At 40.7% G+C, this 26258-nt stretch overlaps 1 protein-coding gene across 1 annotated transcript in view; it reads right to left on the bottom strand.

Annotated features, from left to right (window-relative positions):
* The window catches only part of EFHC2 (EF-hand domain (C-terminal) containing 2), a 259272-nt gene that overhangs the window by 23714 nt on the left and 209300 nt on the right, over positions 1-26258 (bottom strand). Inside the window, exons 12-13 of the mRNA XM_006864292.1 lie at positions 18777-18974; positions 16315-16407 (exon numbers count right to left, since the gene is read on the bottom strand). Of these exons, the coding sequence (XP_006864354.1) occupies positions 16315-16407; positions 18777-18974 (291 nt within the window). The remainder of the gene's footprint in view (positions 1-16314; positions 16408-18776; positions 18975-26258) is intronic.

Below are 26258 nucleotides of genomic sequence, written 5' to 3'. Positions count from 1 at the left end.
TGGTTTTTATTAGCTGCCGACAAGTTGGCTCCAACTCATCGTGACCTCATGTACAACAGAAGAAAATGCTTCCAGGGCCTTTACCATCATTACTATCATTGGTATAGTCAAGTCGACTGTGTATTTTGAGTGTTCTCCAACACAGGGGCTTCATCTCACAGCGTTTCAACAGACAATATTCTTTTGTAATCAGCAGGCTTTTCATTGGCTAAGTTTTGGAAGGAGTGCGCCAGTCCTTTCTTCTTGCCTTAGTCTGAAAGCTCTGTAGAAACTGGACTACCCTGGGTGACTCAGCTGGTATTTGAGATTCCAGTGGTATAGCTTTCAATATCATGACGGTATGCAAGCCACAACAGTATAACAAACTGATAGATGAGTGGTGGTTATCTCTTCTACAACTCCCTAATTCTAAATCACTATCATCCATCACCTGGATTACATGAATATCTTCCTATCTTGGTCTCTCTGCTCCTAGTCTTTCCTTGCTACAGATCATTCATCCCTGAAGTGATCAGATCACCCAGTTCCTTTCTTGAAATCCTCCAATGGTGTCCCCAAACCCCAAAAACCCACTCCCATTAAGTTGGTTCTGACTCATGGTGACCCTGTATAGGGTTTCTGGGACTGTAAATCTTTACAGGAGCAGACCGTTTAATCCTTCTCCCATAGAATAGCTGGTGGGTTTGAACTGTTAACATTGTGGCTAGCAATCCGGGGATTATCGTACAATGCCACCAGGCTTACTGGTACATGTAAAACACAAACTGAGAGGACCCTGGGCACTCGGGCCCTGTCGACCTCTCTAACCTCATCATAAAACTCTGCCCATACACAACATTTCAGCCACACTGTCTTTTGTGACTGTCCTTGTTCCAAGTTGCTCCAAAAAATTCAAGGCATTTGGGTTTTCTGCACCTTTTGTCTATACATTTTTTATTTAAATGTCAGTTTCTCAGTCAGACCTTCCTGAAGTTCCTTTTATCTAACTAAGTCCCTGTGAATAACTTTGCATTTGTCCTAGATGGCTTTGGAACTTACAGGAAAATTTCTGAAGGCACTAAAACATCCTATTATTTTCTAGAAGTCACTAAAAAGTCCTGTTATTGAACCTTGTTGCCAAGTCTGATATTTACCCATGCTTGCCTTTTACCCCTACCTTTAGCCTTCCCTGCCCAGCTCCTGACATGCCAGACTCAACACATTATCCATTCATCCATTTGTTGTTGTTGTTACCTACCCTGCTGTTCTGATTCATAGTGACCCTGTGTTGTAGGGTTTCTGAGGAGCAGCGGGTGGGTTTGAACCACCAACCTTGTGGTTAGGCAATCCAGTGCTTATCCTACAGCATCACACCAGGGCTCCATGTTCCCATTTAGAAGTATCATAAATGGAATGAAATGATATTGTGGAAGGATCAAAAGATGTAATTTAAAACGTACACAGCTCAGAAATGATGTATAACAATGTTTTGGGGAAAAAACCAAAATGTTTGAAAGATTTCACCTTTCCAGAGAGCCAAGCTGGCCTCAGAGAAGAGTTGAGCTACTATGCTAAAATACTCCAATTTTTTATTTCTGGTTCTGTCTCAGAGGATCTTAATGGATGTGAGAAACCTCCCCAAGGGGAGCCAGGAGGAAAAGAACAAAGAATCTTTGAATAAAAAGGGACAAAGCAAGGTGAATCTTCTTAAAAGAATTCTTTGCTATAGGGAAGTGCATAGAGTTGCAGTAAATCATGATGGATTTATTACAAATATTTATCTCCCCTTTCTCCCAAAATTCAATCAAAATGACAGCAGTGGTGGTATGCCGTGGAGTCAGTTCCGACTCATGTCTAGGGTTTCTGAGGCTGTAAATCTTTATGTGAGCAGAAAGCCTCATCTTTCTCGTGGAACAAGCTGGTAGTTTCAAACTGTTGACCTTGAGGTTAGCAGCCCAATTTGTAACCACTACATTGTTGTTATTGTTAAGTACCGTGGAGTCGGTTCAGACTCATAGTGACCCTGCACAGGGTTTCCGAGGCTGTAAATCTTTACGGGAGCAAAACACCTCATCTTTCTCCCACGGAACTGCTGGTAGTTTCGAACTGCTGACCTTGCGGTTCACAGCCTGATTCATAAGGAACATAAGATAAAAACCCAAGGTGGCACAGTGGATTGAGTATTGGGCTGCTAACAGAAAAGTCAACAGCTCAAACCCACCAGCCATTTTGTAGGAGAAAGATGAAGTCTGCTTCTATAAATATTTGCAGCCTTCATAAACCTAGGGAACAGTTCCACTCTGTCCTACAGGGTCACTGTGAATAAGAATTGACTTGCAGCAGTGGACATGAGATTCCCTATGGATAGTAGAGCAGGATGGGTAACTAACTTGACAGAGGTGAAAAAGCTGAACTTTAAGTGCCCATGAGGGAGTAAGGAGGCTGAGACCAGTTTATGCGCCCATATAACCCAAGAGACTTAGCAACTGCAAAGATAAGGTGTGTGGCTGAAAAGAAGAAGTATCTGAAAGTCAGAATAAAGAAAGAACAGCTGTACCCCCAAGTACTTCTAAACTGCATTCTTCTCTGTAGAGGAGTAGAGGTTGTTCTACAGAGAAATTCAACTAATGAAGCTCTAGTCTTATGTCCTCATATTTCAGACATATTATCAGAAGGGGCCAGTTCCTGGAGAAGGATATCATGTTTGGCAAAATGGAGGGTTCAGCAAAAAAAGAGAAAGACCTCCAACGAGACGGCTTGGCACAGTGGCAGCAGCAATGGGCAGACTCAAACGCAGCAATGATTGTTAGGTTGGTGCAGGACCGGGCAATGTTTCGTTCTGTTGTGCATGGGGTTGTTATGAGTTGGTACCAACTCAATGACAAATCAAGCACAAAGGAGAACAGAGGAGAGCATTATACACTTAACTTGGTGGCTCTCAGCCCCCTTTCCTGTTTCTGGAATGCCAGTGGTCATGCTAAAATTTCCCTCCCTTCCCAATACCACCCTCTGTTTTATACCAGCAGGAGAAGACTAGATTCTTCTTGAGATAATTAGAATAGGCTCAGATTTTGCCTTCTAGGGATTCCCTTGTGAAAATCAGGGCTCAGGACCTGACTCCTTGTGAATAAATGAACCAATCAACAAGATCCACTGACAAAGCTACCAATATTAAGACAGATGTCAAAACAGCAACAATGCTAAAAACAAACAAACAACAACAAAAGAGAAACAAAGACAATTCAGGGAGCAGAAGGAAACATGTTAGCTAAGAGGGCATTAAATAAAAAGGAAAATGCAGGAAAAAAACCCACAAAACTCTTGAAATTAAAAATGTGGTAGTAGTATAAAAAGATGAAGTAGAAGAGTCGGAATACGAAGTTGAGGACAATTTCTTAGTAAGTACATCATAATTTTATGTAAAGAGAAATTTCAGGAAATAAAATACCCCACCTTGAATCTAAATAACCGAAGAGTTTTCATAAAAGAAATTGGAGGGGAGAAATGATTAAATCATTAACGGAAATTTTCTCAGAATCAAAAGCCAGAATCTCTGGACTGGAAGAGCCCATAAAGTAATGTGTGTCACAGTAGAAATGGGTTCCATAGCACTTTCAATGGCTGACTTTTCAGTAGATAGCTCAGGCTTTCTTCTGTGGTACCTCTGGCTAGCATTGAACCTCTAACCATTCAGCTAACAGCAGAGTACGTTAACTGTGTCCATCACCCAGAGACAGAGTGCCTAATATATACTACATTTAATATACACTGTTCTTGTTAGATGAGGTTCTAAGAGAGAAGACCTAGGATATAAAAAGTCTCCAGTTCTACAAAAACAATATAAGCTGGATGAGTAAGAGATGAGGGGCAGCAGTGCAGATGGAGAAAGGCTTGACTCTCAGGGAGTGAGAACAGGTAGGTGAGTGTCCATATTTACCCTTGAATGTTCTTCCTCCAGGTCACCTTGTGGGGGCCTCCTTTTGTCTCATGACCACAGGCCATCATTTTCTAAATCTTATTCAAAATATATCGAGAGAGCCTACAAATCACACAGAAAAACTGTCTCCTTACTTCATGGTCATACTGTGCTTCTGAGCAAAACTGCTACCTTCCCAATCCTCCACCTGAACTCCCTACTGCTCTCCTCTCCAAATGACAGTTTGGCTCTTGCTACAACTCTGATCCATGGTCAAAGGATGAAGATTTGTGACTCTGGAGGAAATTCTTTTTAAAAGCTTTGAAGGCAAGTCCAAAGAAGAACTTTCTATGGCAACATTGTTAGAATCAGCGTAACTTTCAGGGTGACTGCCCTAAAGGGCAACACTAATTCTGGCTTTTAAGCTTTTCTGTGCTTGTTAAAAAGTCAGACTCGTTACTTTAAAGTCCCAGCTCACAGTGCTAAAGTGTTTTCCTAAAACCTCCATAAATTCTTGATTCCCTTTGATACTTGAGCACGCCACCATTTCCTGCACTATACAAACTCAGAGACATGTTTGTGGGAGACGGGGGAAGGGAAGCAATTTCTCTGGTTCCCTTCTAGAAAATAATGACCCCCAAACATGCTTTCTGAAGCCTTGCTTGGTGGGAGTTTTTACAAGTGAGTCTAATGTGACATTTGACTGATGTTCATGCTCCCCCTCCCAAAAATGATGAATGATTTGAAAACTGTATAAGCCATCCACCTCCTCTGGCATAAGGAATAATGCTGAACTGCTTTATTTTCACCATCTGTGGAAAGGAAAGGCTTCATGACAGCTGTCTTTTGCTAAAGAGCTACGTGGGTTTCCACTCTGCTGCAAAGACCATCTCTGGATGTAGGGGAGAGGGGCCGGCTGCATGACCACGGGTAGATGAGAGGCAGACAGAGGGCAGTGGCAACACACTGCTGACACATGTCGTTGCCTTTAGCTTCAGTTCACTACCCCAGGCATCCAGAGATACAGCCTCAAACACCTGGGGAATTTCTTAAAGACCAGATACTTGAGAAAAAGGGGAGCTCTGGGTTACTGTATTGGTTAGTCACCAAAAGGTAGTGTTGGTAAGATGGCCTTACTCAAATTGTCAAAGACTAACTCTGGTTATCTCTAAATGGCCTCTAAATTTCAATTCTGATTCCAACACAGATCTCGGTGAGGCAGATCACAGCTGCCAAGCTGGAGTCAGACACAGTTGATGCTCTGTTGGTGACATACTGTTAGATTACATATACATGTATTCATTTTGAAAACTACACATCACCTTATATTTGAAAATGTGGAAGGTCTCAGGATGTGTGTGTATATGTATGTAAGAAAGAGAGCAAGAAAAGCACTTTTCGGAATACTTTGCAATGTTGCAAATACTCCACAATCAGCCACATGGCTCTCCCCTTCCCCTCGAGCCTCACTCCCTGGTATCACGGGTTGAAATCACATAAATCCAAACTGCGCTTCTGGAAGGGGGCCAAGGGTAGGCCAGGGTCAAGTACACAAGATGATTTTGAAGTACCATTTTAAAGACCTGTTAATTTTTCCCCCCCATTTTAGCTGACGTTGCTGGATGGAGCACTAGCTCTCTTGGGACACCAGTTGGAAGGCATTCCATGGAACCCCAAACCCAAACAAACAAACTTACTGCCATGGAGCTAACTGCGCCTCACAATGACTCTATAGGACAGAAAAGAAGAACTGGCCTATAGGGTTTCCAAGTCTGAACATCTTTATGGAAGCATACTGCCACATCTTTCTTTCTCCAGTGGAGTGGCTGGTGGGTTCAAAATGCCACCATTTTGGTTAGCAGTTGAATGCTTTAACCAATATGCCACCAGGATTCCTTCATGAACCCTGAAGCCAGCTGTAAAAGATGAGCTTAAGGCAGACCTGCTTGTGAAAGAAGCACACTAGAACTTATAGCTAGTCCAGGTCTAGAATAAGAAGGTCACACTTGGGGGAGGAGGCTAGCTCTTTATTCCCCCTGTCCCCCAGGGAATGTGAAATGGGATGACCTCAGCATTCACTGCACCTCTTATGGCTTGAGAATCAAACTGGCTTGCTCATTAATACTGAGTAAACATGTTTATCTATTCCCTCCCCTGCCCAAGGAGGGAGTCTCTGTGGAAACAGTTAAGCACTTGGCTGCTAACTGAAAGGTTGGTGATTCGAGTTCACCCAGAGGCACCTTGGAAGAAAGGGCTGGTGATTTACTTCTGAAAAATCAGCCATTGAAGCCTTACAGAGCACAGTTTTATTCTGACACACTTGGGTTCACCATGAGTTGGGAATCAATTGAATGGCAATTGGTTAACTGGTTTATCTGCCCAGTGTACCAGCACTGGACACATCTCAGAGATGAATACGATACACTCACTATCCCTAAATTCTCTGATAGAAACAAAGGAGTAGCGAGTCCTGGTTTTAATTCCATGAGTGACTCATCTCAGCCTGAAGCATGCACTTTCAATAAGCAAGTCTTCTTATATCTCAAGGTTTGTACTTATGAAATGAGAAACAAAGTCTATCATCAACTAAAATCTTTTAATATGCTCAAGAATTCACAGAAGATTCAGGAGCCTTTGGCACTATGTCAATACAAAGTGTCACTCCTATTATTAATGGTTAATAGCTACCACTCCATAGCACATTTAAGTCTGATGCTCTGTGCATTAGTAGATTGAATTTGTTTGGCAAGTAAGGTGACCTCATACCAGCTTACACAGCATGAGCTGACAAAGGGTTGGAATTACTGAATGTGAAAAGATTTTTGAAGTCCTGATTCCAGCTTGAGTTGAGCTAATAAGGAAAAGGCCAAACTGAATTATAAGAAAAATGTAAGTGGAGTAGGAGGGGAATTTTGGTAGCAGACCACAAGGTCAGGAGAACATGGGGGTAACAATCACTGGTTGAAAGTGTCCAAACCTTGAGGCATCTTGCTTTTCCTATCCCGAGCTGCTTTCACATAGCAAAGGCAGGCAGCTGCTCAACAGCTGCCCTTCTCTATCCCATGGGCTGACTTCTGAAGCAGGCAGGTAAAACTAGCTCCAGTAAGCGTGTGCACCGAACAAAATTAAACCAACTCCACGCCTGCCTCCCCCGGGAGGTTGCAGACGTCATAGGAGGCTCTGGCTCAGTGTGCCATAGGAGGGCTGTGCAGAAAGAGACTCCAGTCAAGGCTTTGTAAAGTCCTGTGGAGTCTGTGGGGAACAATAAGAATGCAGAATATAAATGCAAGCTGTAGGCTGATGGGCCCATTAGGAATTAGGACAGTCTCTAAAAGGAATCTGCGGAGATGATGCAAAACACCAAGCATGTGACCCAAATCATGGCAGGGCATATTGGAGGGAGAGGGGAATGGGAATGAGACATTTTCTAATCTGATTAGTCTGAAGTTTCCCCTGAGTATGGAGAAGGGTCACTGCACAATTAGAGGCAGAGTTTAGACTGAACAGGGTCTGCCTAGCTGCTGAGAGGGATGACCTTCTCAAAGCTAAGCTGGGCTTGAAGGCAAATGTGGTTTGAGATGACTTCGAAACATGTAATGGCAGAGTCTTTCTGCTTCTAGTGTCAAATCTTAAAAGCAAAGACAAAACAGTGTGCTGAGAGAATGAGGGGATGATGACTTGGTGGCCTCTGCATTGGATAACGAACATCTAGGTCCTCCAGAGGCCAGGCTCCCACATAATTAGACTTTCCAGGACAACTCATCCTTGAGGCCATCAGGAGATAATCTAATAAACATCCACAGCTTCCTGACCAGAAGATGGTTTAATGTGTGAAAGGCATTCAGATCCAAGTATTCAGAAACAAGGCCTGCTCTGTAGAGAAGAATACAGTTTTCTTCCAGTTCATTTTCCAAGTCAGTGTGTATGAGTCTATGGTTCATGACTTAAACTTCTCTCCTAATCCTGAAACAATTCTTATTGTTAGGACTATATGGAGCTGTGGGTTAATGCTCTAGACCACAAAGTCAGTTTGAACTTCAAGGTTGGTGGTTCAAGCTCACCAGCCGTTCCTCAGAAACCCTCTACAGGGTTGCCATGGCCACAACTGACTTGATGGCACTAACAACAACATATTTTCCTAGTTAATCTTCAGAACCACTAGAAAGCAGGAATTGTTACCTCATCCTAGAAGTAAGAAATGTAAAGTTCAGGTAAAAAAAAAAAAAATCTTACACAAGATCACACAGCTGATACACACAACTAACAAAGAAAATCACACACCCGCAAGGAAGACCAGTTAATAATTCAAATTTATGCACCACTAAAGCCAGGGATGCAAGAAGAATGAAGTCCTTGACAACTTCCATCTTTTCTCCGTTGATAACAATGTTGTTTATTGGCCCAGTGGTGAGGAGTTTTGTTTTCTTGACATTGAGATGTAATCCATATCGAAGGCTGTGCTCTTTGATCTTCATCAGTAAATGTTTTAAGTCCTGATCACTTTCAGCAAGCAAGGTTGTATCATCTGCATATCGCAGGTTGTTAATGAGTCTGCCTCCAATCACGGAAACAGCAGTCAAGAGATCAGACGACGTATTGCATTGGGCAAATCTGCTGCACAGGAACTTTATAAAGTGTTGAAGAACAAAGATGTCAGCTTGAGGACTAAGGTGTGCTTGACCCAAGCCATGGTATTTTCAATAACCTCATATGGATGCAAAAGCTGGCCAGTGAATAAGGAAGATCGTAGAAGAATTGATGACTTTGAGTTATGGTGTTGGAGGAGAATACTAAAAGTGCCATGGACTGCCAAAAGAACCAATAGATCTGTTTTGGAAGAAGTACAGCCAGAGTAATCTTTAGAGGCCAAGATGGCCAAACTTCATCTCTCATAATTTGGACATATTGTCAGGAGGGACCAGTCATTGAAGAAGGATATCATGTTTGGTAAGATGGAGGTCAGAGAAAAAGAGGAATACCCCCAACGAGATGGATTGGCCAAGTGGTAGCATTGATGGACTCAAGTGTGGCAACAGTAGTGAAGTTGGCCCAGGATCGGACGTTGTTTGGTTCTGCTGTGCATGGGGTCGCTATGAGTCGGTTCTGACTCGATGGCACCTAACAACAACAACAACAAAGCCAGGGATGATGAATTGAAGAAGTCTACCAACTTCTTCAGTCTGAAAATTCATCAAATATGTAAAGAATATAAGAGACAAGGGAGAAGCACAATTTTCAAGGCATGAAAACCCACTAGTTGATTATAGACAGTGAATCAAACAGGTTAAAGCAGGTCAATGGATCAAAGAAAGGTCAAGTCACAACTCTTCATTACAAGGTAAGGGACAAAACATAAATTTTGTTGTGAAATACTCTTGTTTTTGTTTTTGTTGTTGTTAAGTGCCATCGAGTTGGTTCTGACTCACTGTAACCCTGTATAGGCTTTCTAAGGAGCAGCTGGTGTGTTTGAACTGCCAACTTTGTGGTGAGCAGTCCAGTGTTTATCCTATAGCACCACACCAAGAGTCATGAGAAACTTAGGGGTAAAGAACCACTGCCAACCCAGAAATTCCAAGAGAAATTCATAGACTAGGTGCTACTTGAACTGGGTTCTTAAATGAAGAGCAACTTTAACAGATGAACAAAAATGGAAGCTATTTTCTACTGACACCACTTGTCTGTTAGTTTATTGCAGTGTGGCAGCTTGCATGTTGCTGTGATACTGGAAGCTATGACACTGACATTTTAAATGCCAGCAGGGTCACCCATGGTGGACAAGTTTCAGCTGCACTTCCAGATTAAGATAGAATAGGAAGAAGGAGAGGTTGACTATTTCTGAATGGTTATTCACTGAAAACTTTGTAAACAGCAGTGGAACATTGTCACATATAGTACCAGAAGATGAAAATATTATGAAGCCCAGTTAATAACACTGTTATTCAAATTTACACACCAACCACTAAAGTCAGTGAAGATGAAATTGAAGAATTCTACCAACTTCTTCACTCTGAAATTGATCAAACATGCAATCAAGATGTACTGATAAATATTGGTGGCTGGTATGTAAAGGTTGGAAACATAAAGCAGGACTCTACATTTGGAAAATACAGCTCTCATGATGGAGATTGCATGATACAATTTTACAAGACCAATGACATAATCATGGCAAATAACCTTTTTTGAACAACATAAAAGAGAGATATACACATGGACTTCGCCAGATGGAATACACAGGTATCAGATAGACAATATCTGTGGGAAAGGATGGTGGAAAAGCTCAATATCATCAGTCAAAATATGGCCAGGAACAGACTGTGGAACAGACAACTGATTCCATTTCCAGTTGAAGCTGAAGAAAATGAAAACAAGTCCATGAATGCCAAAATGTGACCTTAAATATATCCCACCTAATTGTGTAGCGTTGCAGAACAAGGCACTGGACCACAAGGCAGGTCTGAACTGCAAGGTCAGCGATTCAAACCCACCAGCTGCTCCTTGAAAACTCTATAAAGGATCGCCATGAGTCAGAACTAACTCAACAGCACTTAACAATTTCAAAAATTTATTTAGAGACCATATCAAGAACAGATATGTTGCATTAGACACTAATGACCAAAGACTAGATGACACTAAGAGCATCATACAGGAAGAAAGCAAAAAAGACAGGAAAGAAATAAAAGACCAAAATGGTTGTTGGAACAGATTCTGAAACTTGCTCTTGGGCATAGACAAGCTAAAGCAAATGGAAGAAATGAGGCAGTAAAGAAGCTGAACAGAAATTTCAAAGCACAAGCTGGAGAAGACAAAGTATTATAATAAAATGTGTAAAGACCTGATGTTAGAAAGCCAAAAAGGAAGAACACATTCAGCATTTCTCAAGCTGAAAGAACAGTAGAAAAAAAAATTTAAGAGTAGCATATGATCAAGAACTGATGGAACTGAAGGAAAAAGTCCAAGTGCACTAAAGAAACTGGTGAAAAATAGGAATTGATGGAAGACAAATTGAATTTTTTTGACAAACTAATGAAGCACTGGAGGCACTCACTTATCAATGCCAAGAAATTTGAAAGACAGTTACCTAACCAGCCGATAGGAAGACATCTGTGTCCATCCCAAAGAGAGGTGACCCAGTGTAATATGGAATCATCGAACAGTATCATTAATATCACATGCAAGTAAAATTTTGCTCAAGATAAAAAAAAAAAAAAATGGTTGCAATAGTATATCGACATAAAACCATCAGAAATTCAAGCCGGATTCAGTAGAGGATGTGGAAACAAGGGATGTCACTGTTGATGGCAGATGGATCTTGGCTGAAAGCAGAGACTATCACAAAGATGTTTACTTGTGTTTTATTGACTACACAATAGCTTTTGACTGTGTAGATCATGAGAAACTATGGATAGCAATGTGAAAAATTAGTATTCCAGAACACTTAATTGTGCTCCTGAGGAACCTGTGCATAGACCAAGAGGCAGTTGTTACAAGAGAATAAGGGGATACAAAATGATTGAAAATCAGGAAAGGTGTGTGCCAGGGTTGAATTCTTTCACTATATTTATTCTGCTGGATTATATGAAGATTGGAGGAAGACTCATTAACAACCTGCAATATGCAGATGATACAACCTTACTTGCTGAAAGTGAAGAGAATTTAAAATACTTACTGATGAAGGTCAAAGACCACAGCCTTCTGCATAGATTGCACCTCAATGTAAAGAAAAAAAAAAAAATCCTCACAAATGAATCAATAAATAACATCAAGATAAAAAGAGAAAAGATTGAAATTGTCAAAGACTTTATTAAAAAAAGGTTTTTTGGATCCACAATCAGCACTCATGGAAGCCACAGTCAACAAATCAAGTGACATATTACATTAGGGAAATCTGATGCACAAGACCTCTTTAAAGTGTTAAGGAGCAAAACTGCCGGTTTGAGGACTAAGATGCACCTGAACCAAGCTATGGTATTTTCAATTGCCTCAAATGCATGTGAAAGCTGAGCAATAAATATGGAAGACTGTAGAACAATCAATGCATTTGAGTTATGGTACTGGAGAAGAATATTAAAAGTAACATGTGAACATCAGTCTCCATGACTCTGATATACGAACATCTATAAATGGTGCCCAGCTAACACTACCAATTGCTCTGAAAGGGATCACATTAGAAGGTCCCAGATAGAGTGGCAGAAAATATAGATCAAAACCCAGAATTATTAAAAAAAAAAATTATCTGGCTTACTGATCAGAAATAGCATGGAGGACCCCAAGACCCTCAACCACTCTTCAGATTTGGAATGGAACTCACCCTTGTGGCCCAATTTTCAGGCAAGCAGTAGATAGGCACACAGAGGTGACAACACCGCTTGTCAGATATGCTCACACCATGGAATGGTCAATCATACAAAACCAAAAGGGAAACATTTACCAAAGGACAAAGTTGAGAAGGGATGGGAAGGTGGGAGAAGTGATGGGAAGGTAGGTGGACTGGAAACAGGAAGCAAAGGGAGGAAGCAGGATAACTGTTGTTACATGGAGGCAAGTGCAAGCATTGAGATGAAACAAAGTGTCTGATTTGTTAATGTAAAACTGATGATCTTGTCTGTAAACCTTCATTTAATTTACAATAAAAAGTTTAAAAAAAAAATTACCATGGACTTCCAGAAGAACAAGTAAATCTGTTTCAGAAGAAGTACAGGTGGAATGTTCCCTAAAAGTCAGGATGGCAAGGTATCATCTCTCAGATTTTGAACATGTTATCAAGAGGGATCCATGTCTGGAGAAGGACATGGATCCTTCAGCGAAAAAGAGGAAGATCCCCAATGAGATGGACTGCTACAGTGGCAGCAGTTAAGGCTAGTACAGGAAGGGGCAGGGTTTCATTCTATTATGCATAGGGTCACTATGAGTTAGAACTGGCTCCATGGCACCTAACAACAACATAACACTCTTCTACTGAGGAAACAGAGCAAAAGAAAAAAGTGGAAAGGCACAGGTAGAATGCCAAATGGTTCATTTGACTGCACTACTGGAAAACGGAAGAGCTTGGTGAGTATGATTCAATAGATTCAAGTCCCAACTGTAAAGACCCCTGACTCTTAGGCCTGCCTACTTCATCCCAGGTCCTTTTCACTAGGATGACCTATACTTCACATTACTGCTGGAAAGTAAAATAAATGAACATATTTTCTAGAAAATGACTCCAGGTTAACCTAACATACATACATATCCGAGTAGACTAGTCCTCTTCTGCATTCCCATTCTGACAGCTTGGACTGTTTCCCCATAGAGGATTTAGTTTTACTTGTTCCCTTGATTTCTCCTTTCTGTCTCAGATGAGGAATCCGTACTCCAACCCTAGCTTGAGAACAGAGCTCCAACTGACAATTCCGAGCTCCACAATGGAGAAGGGGCAGAAATAGCTCAAAGCTAAGGACATTAATCTTACCTTGGAGAATAGACATCATAGGCTTATGAATAGACGAATGACACAATGGCATTTGTACTCTTATAAGGCACACAGTTGCTTTAAGTAAGGATGGATTTAAAAATTTAGAATCTCATGGGAAAAAAAACACCAACACAGGGGTCCTTGCAATTGTCAAGAACAAATATGGATCCAACCAAAGATTGATGGTGGGAATGGAGAGAAGACAGTATTTGTAAGTGGTAGTGTTACAGATTTCATTTTGTCCCCCCCTCCCAAAATATATGTTGTAAATCCTTTATGCCTGTGGTTATAATTCCATTTGGGAATGGGTTCTGTTTGTTACATTAATATAGGGTGTATCTCGAGCAATCTTTTTTTTAAAAAAACTTTTTACTGTGATTTGGGTGGAAGTTTACAAAGCAAATTGATTTTCCATTCAACAATTCATGTACATTTTGTTTCATGACATTGATTGTAATCCCTACAACGTAAAAGCACTATTCTCACTTTCTCCCAGTGTTTCCCATTTGTCATTCTTTTCCATTTGTTTCTGCTTTCTGAGTTTTGTTGTTGTTTTTGTTAAGTTCCATCAAGTTGGTTCCAATTCATAGCGACCCTGTATAGCGTTTCCAATGAGCGGCTGCTAAGTTTGAGCTGCCGACCTTGTGGTTCAAACAGACCTTGCCCAGCTTTATACCTGGGCAAATTCTACCCTTTTGATATGATTTTACTTGGGTTCACAATCAATGCACAATCAAGAAATCAAATTATGCACTGTATTGGGCAAATCTGCCACAAAATGCCTCTTTAAAAGTGTTAATGAGCAAAAATGTTACTTTGAGGACAAAACACTGCCTGACCCAAGTCATATTTTCAATTGCCTCATATGCATGTGAAAGCTGGACATGAATAAGAAAGACCAAAGAAGATTAATGCATTTGAATTATGGTGTTGGCAAAGAATATAGAAAGTACCATTGACTGCCAGAAAAGCAAACACATCTGTTTAAGAAGAAAGACAGCCAGAATTCTCCCTTAGAAGAAAGAATGGCAAGACTTCATCTCACGCACTTTGGACATGTTATCAGGAAGGACTGGTCCCTGGAAAAGAACATTATGTTTGGTAAAGTAGAGGGTCAGCAGAAAAAGAGGAAGTCTGCCAACAAGATGGATTGACATCGGATGCAACAATGGGCTCAAACAACAATTGTGAGGGTGCCAAAGGATCAGGCAGTGTTTTGTTCTGTTGTGTTGAGTCAGAGCCGACTTGAATGCATCTAACAAAAATGGAGTTCTGGTGTGGCACTGTAGGATAAACACTGGGCTGCTAACCAAAAAGTCAGAAACTCTATCTAGGGTTGCTATGAGTTAGAACTGACTCAACAATAACATCATTATTTGCTGAAGGTTGAACCGCAGCGATGAGTCCCATTTCAAGCCTGAAGAGCATTTAAGGGTTATAATTTTAGGGGTTCTACCAATCTCAATTAGACTGGTAAGTCTAATCTTTTTGATGGGTTTTGAGTTTGGGCCCCCATTTTTCTCCTACTCTATTCAGGACCTCCTATTGTGATCCCTTTAGGAGTGGTAGGCAATAGTAGCTTCAGGGTCACTGAGGCTGGGGTTCACTTGGTCCATTAGTCCTTTAGACTGATTGTTTTCATGTATCTCGGCTTATCTTCATTCTTCTTTGCTTCAGACTCGAGATGGGGAGAGATCAATAGTTGCACCTCAACTGGTCCCTCACCAGCTTTTAAGACCCCGATCACTACTCACTAAAGTCAAATGTAGACCATTGTCTTTGTGGACTGTGGCATGCCAATTGACTTTGATGTGTCTCAAAGAAAACCAATCTGTTGTGAGATATAAAGAGATTAAACAAGCAAGCCAGGAAACAGAGCTGGGGGAAGCAGGATGCCAAGCCACAGGAAAATTTCCCAGGAGCACAAGCTCAAAGACCTTCCTCTGGAACTAACAGAGAGAGAAAGCCTTTCCCTAAAACTTACACCTTGAATTCAGACTGCTAGCCTCCTAAACTGTGACTGATAACAAATTCCTGTTTGCTAAAGCCCACCTCACCCCCATGTGGTGTTTCAAATTATGCACTGTATTGGGCAAATCTGCCACAAAATGCCTCTTTAAAAGTGTTAATGAGCAAAAATGTTACTTTGAGGACACAGGGTTTCCGAGGCTGTACATCTTTACGGGAGCAGAAAGCCTCATCTTTCTCCCGCGGAGCAGCTGGTAGTTTCGAACTGCTGACCTTAAGGCTTGCAGCCCGATTCGTAACCACTACGCTACCAGAGCTCCTTAGGCAGCATAAAAGATGACCACAGTCTTCAGTCTGGGTAGCTGGCACAGTGGTGCCAGAAAGTCAAAAGTTCTACAGGAAAGATGGTGTGTTTTGTAAATGCCTTTTGGGATGTCATAATCTAAGATTTACATCTGGTACCAATATCACCTTACGGTAGGTCCTCTTACTGTATGTCTTAATCATCAGAAAATATTTTGAGATACCTACACTGAATTTTACATTCAATGTCCTCAAAACCAAAAGAGTTGTACTTTTCATTTCTTTTTGTTCCAGAAATCTGTGCGTATGCAACTGTATATTAATGTTTAAAAAATAAAATAATAATTCATGACAGACTATTCTCTATCATTCAAAACCACAACTAACTTGTCCTTCTGTCACTCTGAAATGGAGACGTAGCATCAATAAAACAACCAAACACAAGAGGTCAAGGGTAACTAAAGGTAGATGTAAACCTTTAGTGGTAGTGGTTGTGTGCTGTGTATTCAGTTCCGACTCATACAGACCCTGGATATGGTTTCTGAAAATGCAAAATTTTATGCGAGCAGAGAGCCTCATCTTTCTCCTGCAGAGCAGGTGGTCAACTCGAACTGCTGACCTTGCAGTTAACAGCCCAATTCACAACCCACTACGCATACAACAACCTCCATCTAGAAGAGAGCTCTTTCTTGCTTACCTGGACAGTAAGGCCATTAGAAGATCTTCCGTAATAGGTAACCTGGAGGACTTGCATAGTGTTCTGATGTATTTGCTGGGTAATACTTTTTTTCTGCATTAAAACAAAGAAAGTAGGCTTTTATATACCTTGTGTCCTTTACTAGCAATTACATGTTTGAAGAGAGAATATGCGGACATGACCTAAAAATGTGCACAGGGAAATAAACACAAAAATTGATATTGGCATTCACGGAAAGGGAAAAAAAAAAATCATATTGCATTTCATCAACTGTTTCCATTCAAGAAATCACAAGAGTCTGTCCACACAAAGGCCTTTCCATCAAGATTTAGAATTCCTGGTTATCGATAGTACAGACTACCTATTAAGCCTGCAACCATGAGTGGTGCTCTAAGTAATTGATCTTCATTTTTGACCACTAGTCAAAAATGGTTCTGATATTTGAAAACACCTCTTAATTTGACAGGCATCTAAAGCCTCCAACATAAGTATGATATGACCTGAGGGTGTTTTTCTGGTCTTTTCCTTGGACCCAAACCTTATATCCTGGGAACCACAGATGGAGCATTAAGATCAGTTTTGTCAGATGATTTCTCCAGAAAAACCCCAAAGTAATTTTTACCAACATGCTGGAGGCACAGAAATGCTTATCCAACTCAATGAATGTTCTTCCAGGTATCAGGCAAAACAAAAATCAACAGTGGAAAAAGTAGCCTCTGTCTTTGTAATAAGGTTATAAAATGATAAGAATGTTTATGCCTAGATTCAAAGCTTTTCAGATACAGAAACATCTCAGAGCTATTTCACTAAACAAACATTCCCATTATCAGCTATCTGATCAAATGAACATCCCCATTGCCCTAAAGAGGTGTTCCTTTAGTGAAAGAAACTCAAGTTTCTCACCCTGAAGAAGGAGACTACCAGGGTGGAAGACAGGGCCAGGGTTATTCAAGTTCAGACTATACATCCTCTGGGAGACTCAGGGAGGGTCACAGATTCAAAGAAAAATACCATCCTTATAAGAAAACAACAAGGATGTATTACAGATTAAGAAAAAAATCAATATTCATTTTTAAGATAAACAATGGGACCTTCAAAAGAGCCCTGTTGGTACAATGATTAAGCATTCTGCTGCAACTGAAAGGTCAGCAGTTTGAACCTACCAGTGGCTTTTGGGGAGAAAAGGCCTAGTGCTCTGCTTTCATAAAGATTATGATGTAAGAAATCCTATGGGGTAGATCTACTCTGTCACATGTGGTCCCTATGAGTTGGAATTGACTTGATGGCACACAACACGTGACCTTCAGAGATCATAGCGTATGCAGCTGGTAAGTTGGAGTGCAGATTTACGTTTTGGGATGAGAGAAGACACAGAGAAGGAAGACGGCAGTGGTGTGCCGTCACAAGTTTAGAAGCCAGAGTTGTTTAATGCCATTGAGTCACTTCTAACTCATAGCAACCCTGTATAGCATTTCTGAGGAGCGGCTAGTGGGTTTGAAGCATGGAGCTTGTGGTTAGCACTTACTTAGCCAGAGATAGAGCTAAGCTTTTCTAATATCTAGATGATTGTGCTCCCCTACTGTATCAGACCTGCAGGTAAGATGAACATCAAAACTTTTCGTAAATGGGGCTCCAATTGTGTATTCTAATGCTGACTTGAGGAAGCTTAACATAATTGGATTGGAAACAGATTCTGCTGAGCTTCATCATTTTCAAGAAGAAAAACAATTTCAAAGAAACTCTATAAAAATGTTACTTGCAAATTCCCTGGCCTGTTGATTATAAAAGTCACATTTATAAATCCCAGTGAGCACTAAAACCATGTAAGAAGGAGAAGACACTGCAGAATTAAACCTTCTAACATGTTGATTTGGAATCTTGGTAGGATAAGCCCAGGACTACTAACCCAAGGTCAGAGGTTCAAACCTACCAGCAGCTCCTTGGAAATACTGTACAAGGTCACTATGAGTGGGGACAGACTTAATAGCAAACAACAACATTTTTTTTTCACTCTATTTCCGATGAAAGCTTCTAGAAACCAATTGAAAGAAAATGCAAAGGGACACCATATTCTTTTGAAGGCCTTCCCTATTCCATCTACAAACAAAGATCATCATCACTATACAATACCCAGATGTTGTTGTTGTTGCTATGTGCCATCGAGTCGTTTCCGACCCATAGCGACCCTGTATAGGGTTTCCGAGGATGTAAATATTTATGGGAGTAGAAAGCCTCATCTTTCTCCCGCGGTGCAGCTGGTAGTTCGAACCGCTGACCTTAAGGTTCGCAGCCCGATTCGTAACCACTACGCTACCAGAGCTCCTTACAATACCCAGATACTCTCCAAAAATGAGAAATATCGATTTTCATTTTTGCCCTTTTTGATAAATTCCTTCATTACTCAGGATCATAGAAATACAAATCATTGATTAGATTTTTTTTATTTTTTGTTTTAAGCTTACTTTTCTCGATCTTGGTACACACAAGTAGAGATTAGTATTTCAAAATTCTCAAAAGAATTTTTCTTGAGCTGTTCATGGGCCATTGTAATCAAGACATTTACATGTATCTCCTTGTCCTCGACTGCACGATAGTGACGTGCAATGGTTATAAACTCATGTTCTGTCAGCTTTCCAGCGGTTATACTCATTATTATTTCTCTGTTAAAAAAAAAGGACACACACTCATGAAGTAATCAGAATATTTTGCTTTTTATCAAAAAGATCCAAATCCCATTTTACAAAACTCTTACCAATGCCTGGAGCAAAGATGATTTTTTGTTTAAAGTAATTTCTCTACTTAGTTTCTGAGCAGAAGGAAGAAGGTACTATGCCTCTAATGCAAAACCACAAGTACTGTAGTTTAGAAATAAAATAGCATTTTATCCAGTATCAAACTTGCACCATTCCAGATAACCAACTGGAACTGGAAAATTAATTTTGAAAGTTTGTGGATGATCAAAAGCCCTGTTATTAGTACATGACTTCATTTAGTGTCTATTAATCTTTCTTTATGGAGCTCTAGTGGCATAGTGGTTATGAATCAGGCTGCGAACCACAAAGTCAGCAGTTCGAAACTACCAGCTGCTCCGCGGGAGAAAGATAAGGCTTTCTGCTCCCATAAAGATTTACAGCCTCAGAAACCCTGGTCAGGGTCTCTGTGGGTCGGAACCGACTCAATGGCACTTAACAACAATAAATCTTTCTTTACACAAAATAGGAACAGACATGAGTCTGGTTTCCCAAGGTAAAAATGTATAAACCAGCAAATTGGAAAAGGTGTTTTTGAATGTGGAAAGCAATCATGGACACTTCTGTAGTAAAAAGTAGAAATTGGCATGCCCTGGCAATGAGAACAAAAATGAAAGGAAAACAGTTAAAACTTAAAGGGGTACAGCTGTCTGAGTCCTAAGGGGACTCTTTCCATGGACCATGGCACTGAGATTATTTGGCAGAGTTAAAAACAAAAAACCAGCAAAACAAAAACAAGGACACCAAATTAAAAATGACCCAAAGCCTAACAAATTGGCTAAATTGTTTTCAATATAGTCTCTATAATAACGCCATAAACGCTTCAATGCCCAATAGAAAGAATTACATCAAAGTGGTTTAAATGCAAAGTGTTATGGTGGTTAAATGAATAAGCTTCAACTGTTTAGATAATCTGCTTACCAGAAAGGAGTCCAGATAAAGGAGGGGATACCAGATTTTATTTATTTCAGAATAAGAGCTTTTAGTTCCCTTATATTTCTTACCATTATCACTATCATTTACGAATTCCTGGTTCTCCTAGTCAAAAATTTCCTTAGCTAGGGTATATACTGACTTCAGGTATGATATTGACTTATCCGGAGAAACTACATTTTACCTACATCACCTGCTCAGGTTTGCTGGTTTTGTTTTGTTTTCTTATTGGGAAATGAAGGACGAATTCAGCAAGTCAGTTTAAGTCAGGCAGTAATACAGACTGGGGACTCACTGATTTGAAAACACTATAAAAGGTACTCTGGCCCCGGGACTTCCCAAGTCTAGAATCTACTGGGGCTTCCTAAGCAGTCCTCAAAGCCACAAGCTGGTAGTGGTGGTGGTGGTGATTGTGTGCTGTCAAGTCGGTTCTGACTCATAGTGACCCTGTATAGGGTTTCCGAGGCTGTCAATCTTTACTGCAGCAGAAAGCCTCATCTTTCTCCTGTGGAGCGACTGGTGGGTTCTAATTGCTGGCCCTGCAGTTAGCAGGCCAACGTATAACCCACTACACCATCAGGGCTCCCACAAACTGGTAAGTTCACTTAAAAGGACTGAGCCATAGTAGCGTACTGGTTATGAATCGGGCTGTGAACCGCAAGGTCAGCAGTTCGAAACTACCAGCTGCTCTGTGGGAGAAAGATGAGGCTTTCTGCTCCTGTAAAGATTTACAGCCTTGGAAAACTCTGTTCAGGGTTGCTATGGGTCAGAATCTACTCGACGGCACTTAACAACAACAACCTGTTGAGCACTAGCTATATGCCAGGTTAGGCACTAGGCTGCTAATTGCAAAGTCGGTGGTTCAAACCACCACCGGCTCTGCAGGAGAAATATGAGGTTGCCTGCTCCCAGGAAGATTTACAGTCTCAGAAACCCTATATAGGGTCACTGTGAGTCCTAATTGACTCAATGGCAGTGGGTGGCTACGTGCCAGACCCTGTGCTGCTTGGCATGTTCAACATGGATCATTTCATCTGACCAAGGAGGGAGGAGATCCTGCTGGTTATCTCTATTTTAGAGATGGAGGCAAAGACTTGATAAGTGATACCACCAAGACAGAAGACAAACCCAGGCAGCCTGGTTCCAAAGCTCCAAAGCTACTTGACCCTTCTTCTGTTGGAACACAGAAAACAAATAACCGAATGGAATAAGCTCAGTCAGTGAAAGCAAGGAGAGTGGGTTTTTTTTTTATCTGTTTGTTTTTGCAAACTCCTTTGTGGTAAAGGATGAGTATAACATAAAGTCTGCCCCATTTTTAAGTGCACAATTCCGTGACAGGAACTGCATTCACCACGTTGTGTAAGGATCATCATTACATATTTCCAAAATGTATTCCTCACCCCAAGTAGAAACTGGATCCTATTATACAATAACTCCCATACCACTCTGTTTCCAGGCCCTGGTTACTGCCAATCTACTTTGGTCTTTATGCATTTTCCTATTCTAGATCTTTCATATAAGTAGGATTATACAATAGCTCTCCTACTTTACTGTACATTATCTCTACTTTGAAGAGTCCCTGGGTGGCACAAATGATTAAGTGCTCAATTATTATCTGAAAGGTTTGTGGCTTACACCTACTCAGAGGTATCTCAGAGGACAGACTCCATGATCTGCACAGCTGGGGTCACCGTAAGTCAGAAACAACTTGACACATACTTACAAAAACAACAACCTCTGCTTTGACAGCGATCATTGACCAGCGAAAGTCAAAATTATCTCTGAAACCCTGAGTCACCAGCCATCTATGACAGAGGATTAAGTGACCAAGGAGGAACAACCCAAGGCAAGCCCCATCAGCATCTGGAATGCTGGTCATAGAAAGATCAGCCACAACACATCAATAAAATGAACCACTATGCAAAAGCATGATGCCAATACACATCCACTGGGATGAGAGAGATGCATTCTGTATTGACAAATGTAGTATGATTTCACTTAAACTCAAGATAAAGGTACAAGAAGGATAAGAAAAACACACGTAAAACATCAATAATAGCATTATCCCTGACGGCTGGGATTTCTTTCCTTTTTGACATTATTTCCAATTTTTCTGGAAGTCATTATTTTGTGTTAAGTGCCGTTGAGTTGATTCCAACTCATAGCAACCCTATATAGATAGGGTTTCCAAGGCTTCTGAATCTTTTCAGGAGCAGAAAGTCTCATTTTTCTCCCGCAGAGTGGCTGGTGGGCTTGAACTTCTGACCTTGTGGTTTGCAGTCCAGTGTATATACTAGGAATTATTATTATAGTCACATATCAATTTCTTCATCATGGGAGGAAAAAACTATGGAAACTTCTTCATTATGATGGTAAAAAAGAGTGAGAAGATGAGCTACTGGCATACTCACAAAGACAAAGCAAAATACTGTGTCATAGCAATGACTAGAAACTTTCCCCACACCTTTAACTAAACAGAGGACAGCATCACTGGTCAGAAAACTTGATTTTCCTTTTTCACTGGATAAATGGAAATTACCTTGGCTTCACTGTAGTTAAATATTTTCATCTGCTGGGTTTCTGTCTGCATGGGTTGTAAGCAACTCAGGATCGCACGGCTTTATATGGCTTTATGTGTTTCAAAGAACATGCACCATGTCCTTAAAACTGCTACCAGTCATGCAAGGCATCAGGGACCCATGAGCAGTTCCCAGTGTGGCTGCTGCACCCACACGAAGCAGTTCCCTGCACCAGAGCTCCCCCCCCAGCCCCAGGACGTCCCTGCCTCACCTTGTTCTTGTGGTTACGTACCGTCGCGTGGGTTCCGACTCATAGCAACTCTGTATAGGGTTCCCAGTTTGAACTGCTGGCCTTGTGGTTCAAACTAACCTTGTAGTCCAGTGCTTATCTTATAGCACCACATAGAACTCTAAATGGCTGCTCCCACTTTGTCTACTTCTTTAGGACTCACCCCACCCCTGTCAAATTTTAATGGGCTTCACAAAGAATTCAGAATCCTTTAAAAAGTAACCCAGTTCACAGATACACAGGCTGAATGGGTATGTGAGGGAGAGTAAGAGTATTCCCACAGATGTATAAGGATTTTTAAGAGGATATTTGCTGCAAACTCACCTATGGATGTGGTGGCACATACAGGGAACAAAATGATGGATACTTCTTAGATTATCAAACATGTTAAGACAATGAGATGCTGGGCCTGGGAGACATCGTGATCAATTGACATACCATATTAGCCCACAAAGACAATGTTCTACATCCTATTTTGGAGAATAGTGACTGGGATGTTGAAAGCACCTGAGTGACCATCTATGGTGCACCTATTGGTCTCTTCTTGTGCAGAAGAAATAAGAGTGATAAAGCTTTGAAGACACTAGGAAACAATCAGTCCAATGGACCAATGGAACACCGCAACTCTGAGATGAAGAACTAGATGATGCCCGGCTCATGAGCTAGTCCGAGACAGAGTGGGAGAAAACGTGGAACTAAATTCAAAATTATAAAAATAAAAAAAAATACCAGGCTTTCTGGTCAGGAGGAACCTGAGAATGTGGCTTTTGACCACCCTTCAGGTCTTGAACAGAATTTACCTTTATGGCCCAATTTTCAGGCAAGCAGTAGATAGGTACATAGGGGGAATAACAGCACTAGTAAGGTATGCTCACCATCGAATGGTTGGTCATTCAAGATCAAAAAGGCAACATTTACCTAAGGACAAAGTTGAGAAGGGAGAGGAAGAACGGTGGAATGGAAATAAGAACCACAGAAAGGAAAATAGGAAAACTGCTGTTCCATGGAGGGGATTGCAATCATTGAGAGGAAACAAAGTGTTTGATTTGTTAAATGTAAAACTAATGACCTTCTCTGTAAGCCTTCACTGAATTCTTAACAAAAAACTTTTAAAAGTAGCCCAGTCCACTGGCTGGTCCAAAATGTGGTGAGACCTGGGGACTCCTGAGCCCATGGACAAGGGCAGAGCTACAGTGGACTAGAGCTGACAGCAGAGCAGCCAACTGATATGAAGTGAAGGAAGATGCACAAGAATGCCCAAACCTGTAAATAGTACCCATTTGACCTAGCTTCGACGGCTTGATGATCAGAACTTGACTGTTGTTGTTGTTAGGTGCCATCGAGTCAGTACCGACCCACAGTGACTTTATGCACAGCAGAACAAAACACTGCCTGATCCTGGGCCAACCTCACTACTGTTGCCACGCTTGAGTGCATCGATGCTGCCACTTGGCCAATCCATCTCATTGGGGGTCTTCCTCTTTTTCTCTGACCCTCCACCTCACCAAACATGATATCCTTCTCCAGCGACTGGTCCCTCCTGACAATCAGTTTGTCGTGCTGTGGTGGCTTGTGAGTTGCTGTGATTCTGAAAGCTATGCCACCAGTATTTTTAATACCAGAAGGGTCACCTATGGTGGACAGGTTTCAGATGAACTTCCAGACAAAGACAGACTAGTAAGAAGGAGTGACGAACCACTTCTGAATATTCAGTCACTGAAAACCTTATGAATAGCAGAACTTAACTAGAGGAAGATTAAAAAAAAAAATTTTTTTTTTTGATGAAGGAAACAAGTGTAAATTGCTACAATTTTATGAATTTGATCTATTCTTATAGATGTAGTAGCTCAAAAAGCCAACTGAGAGGTAAAGAGTCTTCACATCAATTATAAATCCTATCCCCTTTATAGACAGGGTTGACAGGGATGGGCAACTTAGACATTGGCTACCTAAAATGGGGGGGGGGGTGGCTATAAAGGCACAAAATGACTGGCTTGCAAGTTTTCAAGAGGAAGTTTAGTTTCAGAGTGTGTGGAGGCTGAGATGAGAACATAGAGAGCTAGAACAGCTGAGGAATCTAGACCCACGGAAAGAGAAAGGCTGTGGGTGAGCAGCCAGGAGGGAGGCTTGCAAAATGTGCCCTTTGGTTGTTCAAATGATTATATACTCCTGAATGTTTCTGTGTACATCCCACCCCCCAAAAAAACAAAAACCCAACAACAACAGAGGGAATAGAAGCAAGTACGGTTGAATGATGATGCACGGAGGAGATTGTAATCATTGCAGCAATGAAATGATGAGTGTAAAATTGATGTTATCACTGAATTCACAATAAAAAGTTAAAAAAAAATGCCCAATCTATTTTTTTTAATTAATGTGGTAATACACTGTATTCATGAGAAAAATAGCAGAGGCTTTGTATTTTGTACACTGTTGGTAGGAATGAGATTGGCATAATCTTTACAGAAAACTTTTGATAATGGACATTTAAATAAAAAATACACACCCCTTGAAAAAAAAATACACATAGTATGAAATTTACCATTAGTGACATTTAGTACATTATGTTGTACAACCATCACTACTATCTATTCCAGAACATTTTCATGACTTCAAAGGGAACCCTGTACCCATTACTCAGTCATTCCCCCTCCCCCTTTCCACCAGCTCATAGAACTCACTAATTTGCTTTCTGTCTAAATCAATATTTCCTATAAATGAAATCATACAAAATGTGGCCTTTGTGTCTGCCTGACTTCTTTCACTCAGTATAATGTTTTCAAGGTTCAGTCATATATTATATGAGCAATTTTTAGGACTAAGTAATATTCCATTGTATGGCTATACCCCACTTTGTTGATCCATTGATAGGCATTGGAGATGTTTCTACCTTTTGGCTGTTATGAATAATGCCCCAACTTTTGTTTGTGCTATTTTCAATTATTTTGCATGTAATCTTCGGAGAGAAATTGCTGGGTTCATATAAATTCTATGTTTAATGTACTGAGGAACCCTCAAACTATTTATTTCACACTTCAGTTTAATTTAGCAGCTACAGAAACCAAGGTCTTAACTTCCATTAAGCATGACATTTCCCAACTAAAACTTCAGGGAGAACCTGAAATAAGATGTTACCAAAGCTTGATATTGAGATTTCCTGCATAATTATTTAATGGAAATAAATATGCATTTTAAAAAGTCGCTGTAGTTGTACCGATCTGGTGTTCTATGATTATTATTACTTATTTTGAAGTCTCATCTGGTGAGTCACCTTCGCCTTCACACAACATGTCTCTGAGGCCACGGCACTAACGTTTTATACAGCTCCTCACAGTATGATTTTGTTAACTTCTAAGGGATGCTGCCGTGATTTGTCTCTCAGTTTTTGTAACTAGAGTAATAAGACTTAACAAAAAAGAGAGAGAGAGAGAGAGAGAGAGAGAGAGAGAGAGA

The sequence above is a fragment of the Chrysochloris asiatica genome, unplaced genomic scaffold (genome assembly GCF_000296735.1).
Source record: "Chrysochloris asiatica unplaced genomic scaffold, ChrAsi1.0 scaffold00062, whole genome shotgun sequence".
Lineage (NCBI taxonomy): Eukaryota > Metazoa > Chordata > Mammalia > Afrosoricida > Chrysochloridae > Chrysochloris > Chrysochloris asiatica.
Note: the sequence above shows the minus strand (reverse complement) of the source record. Positions and strands in the feature narration are given on the sequence as shown.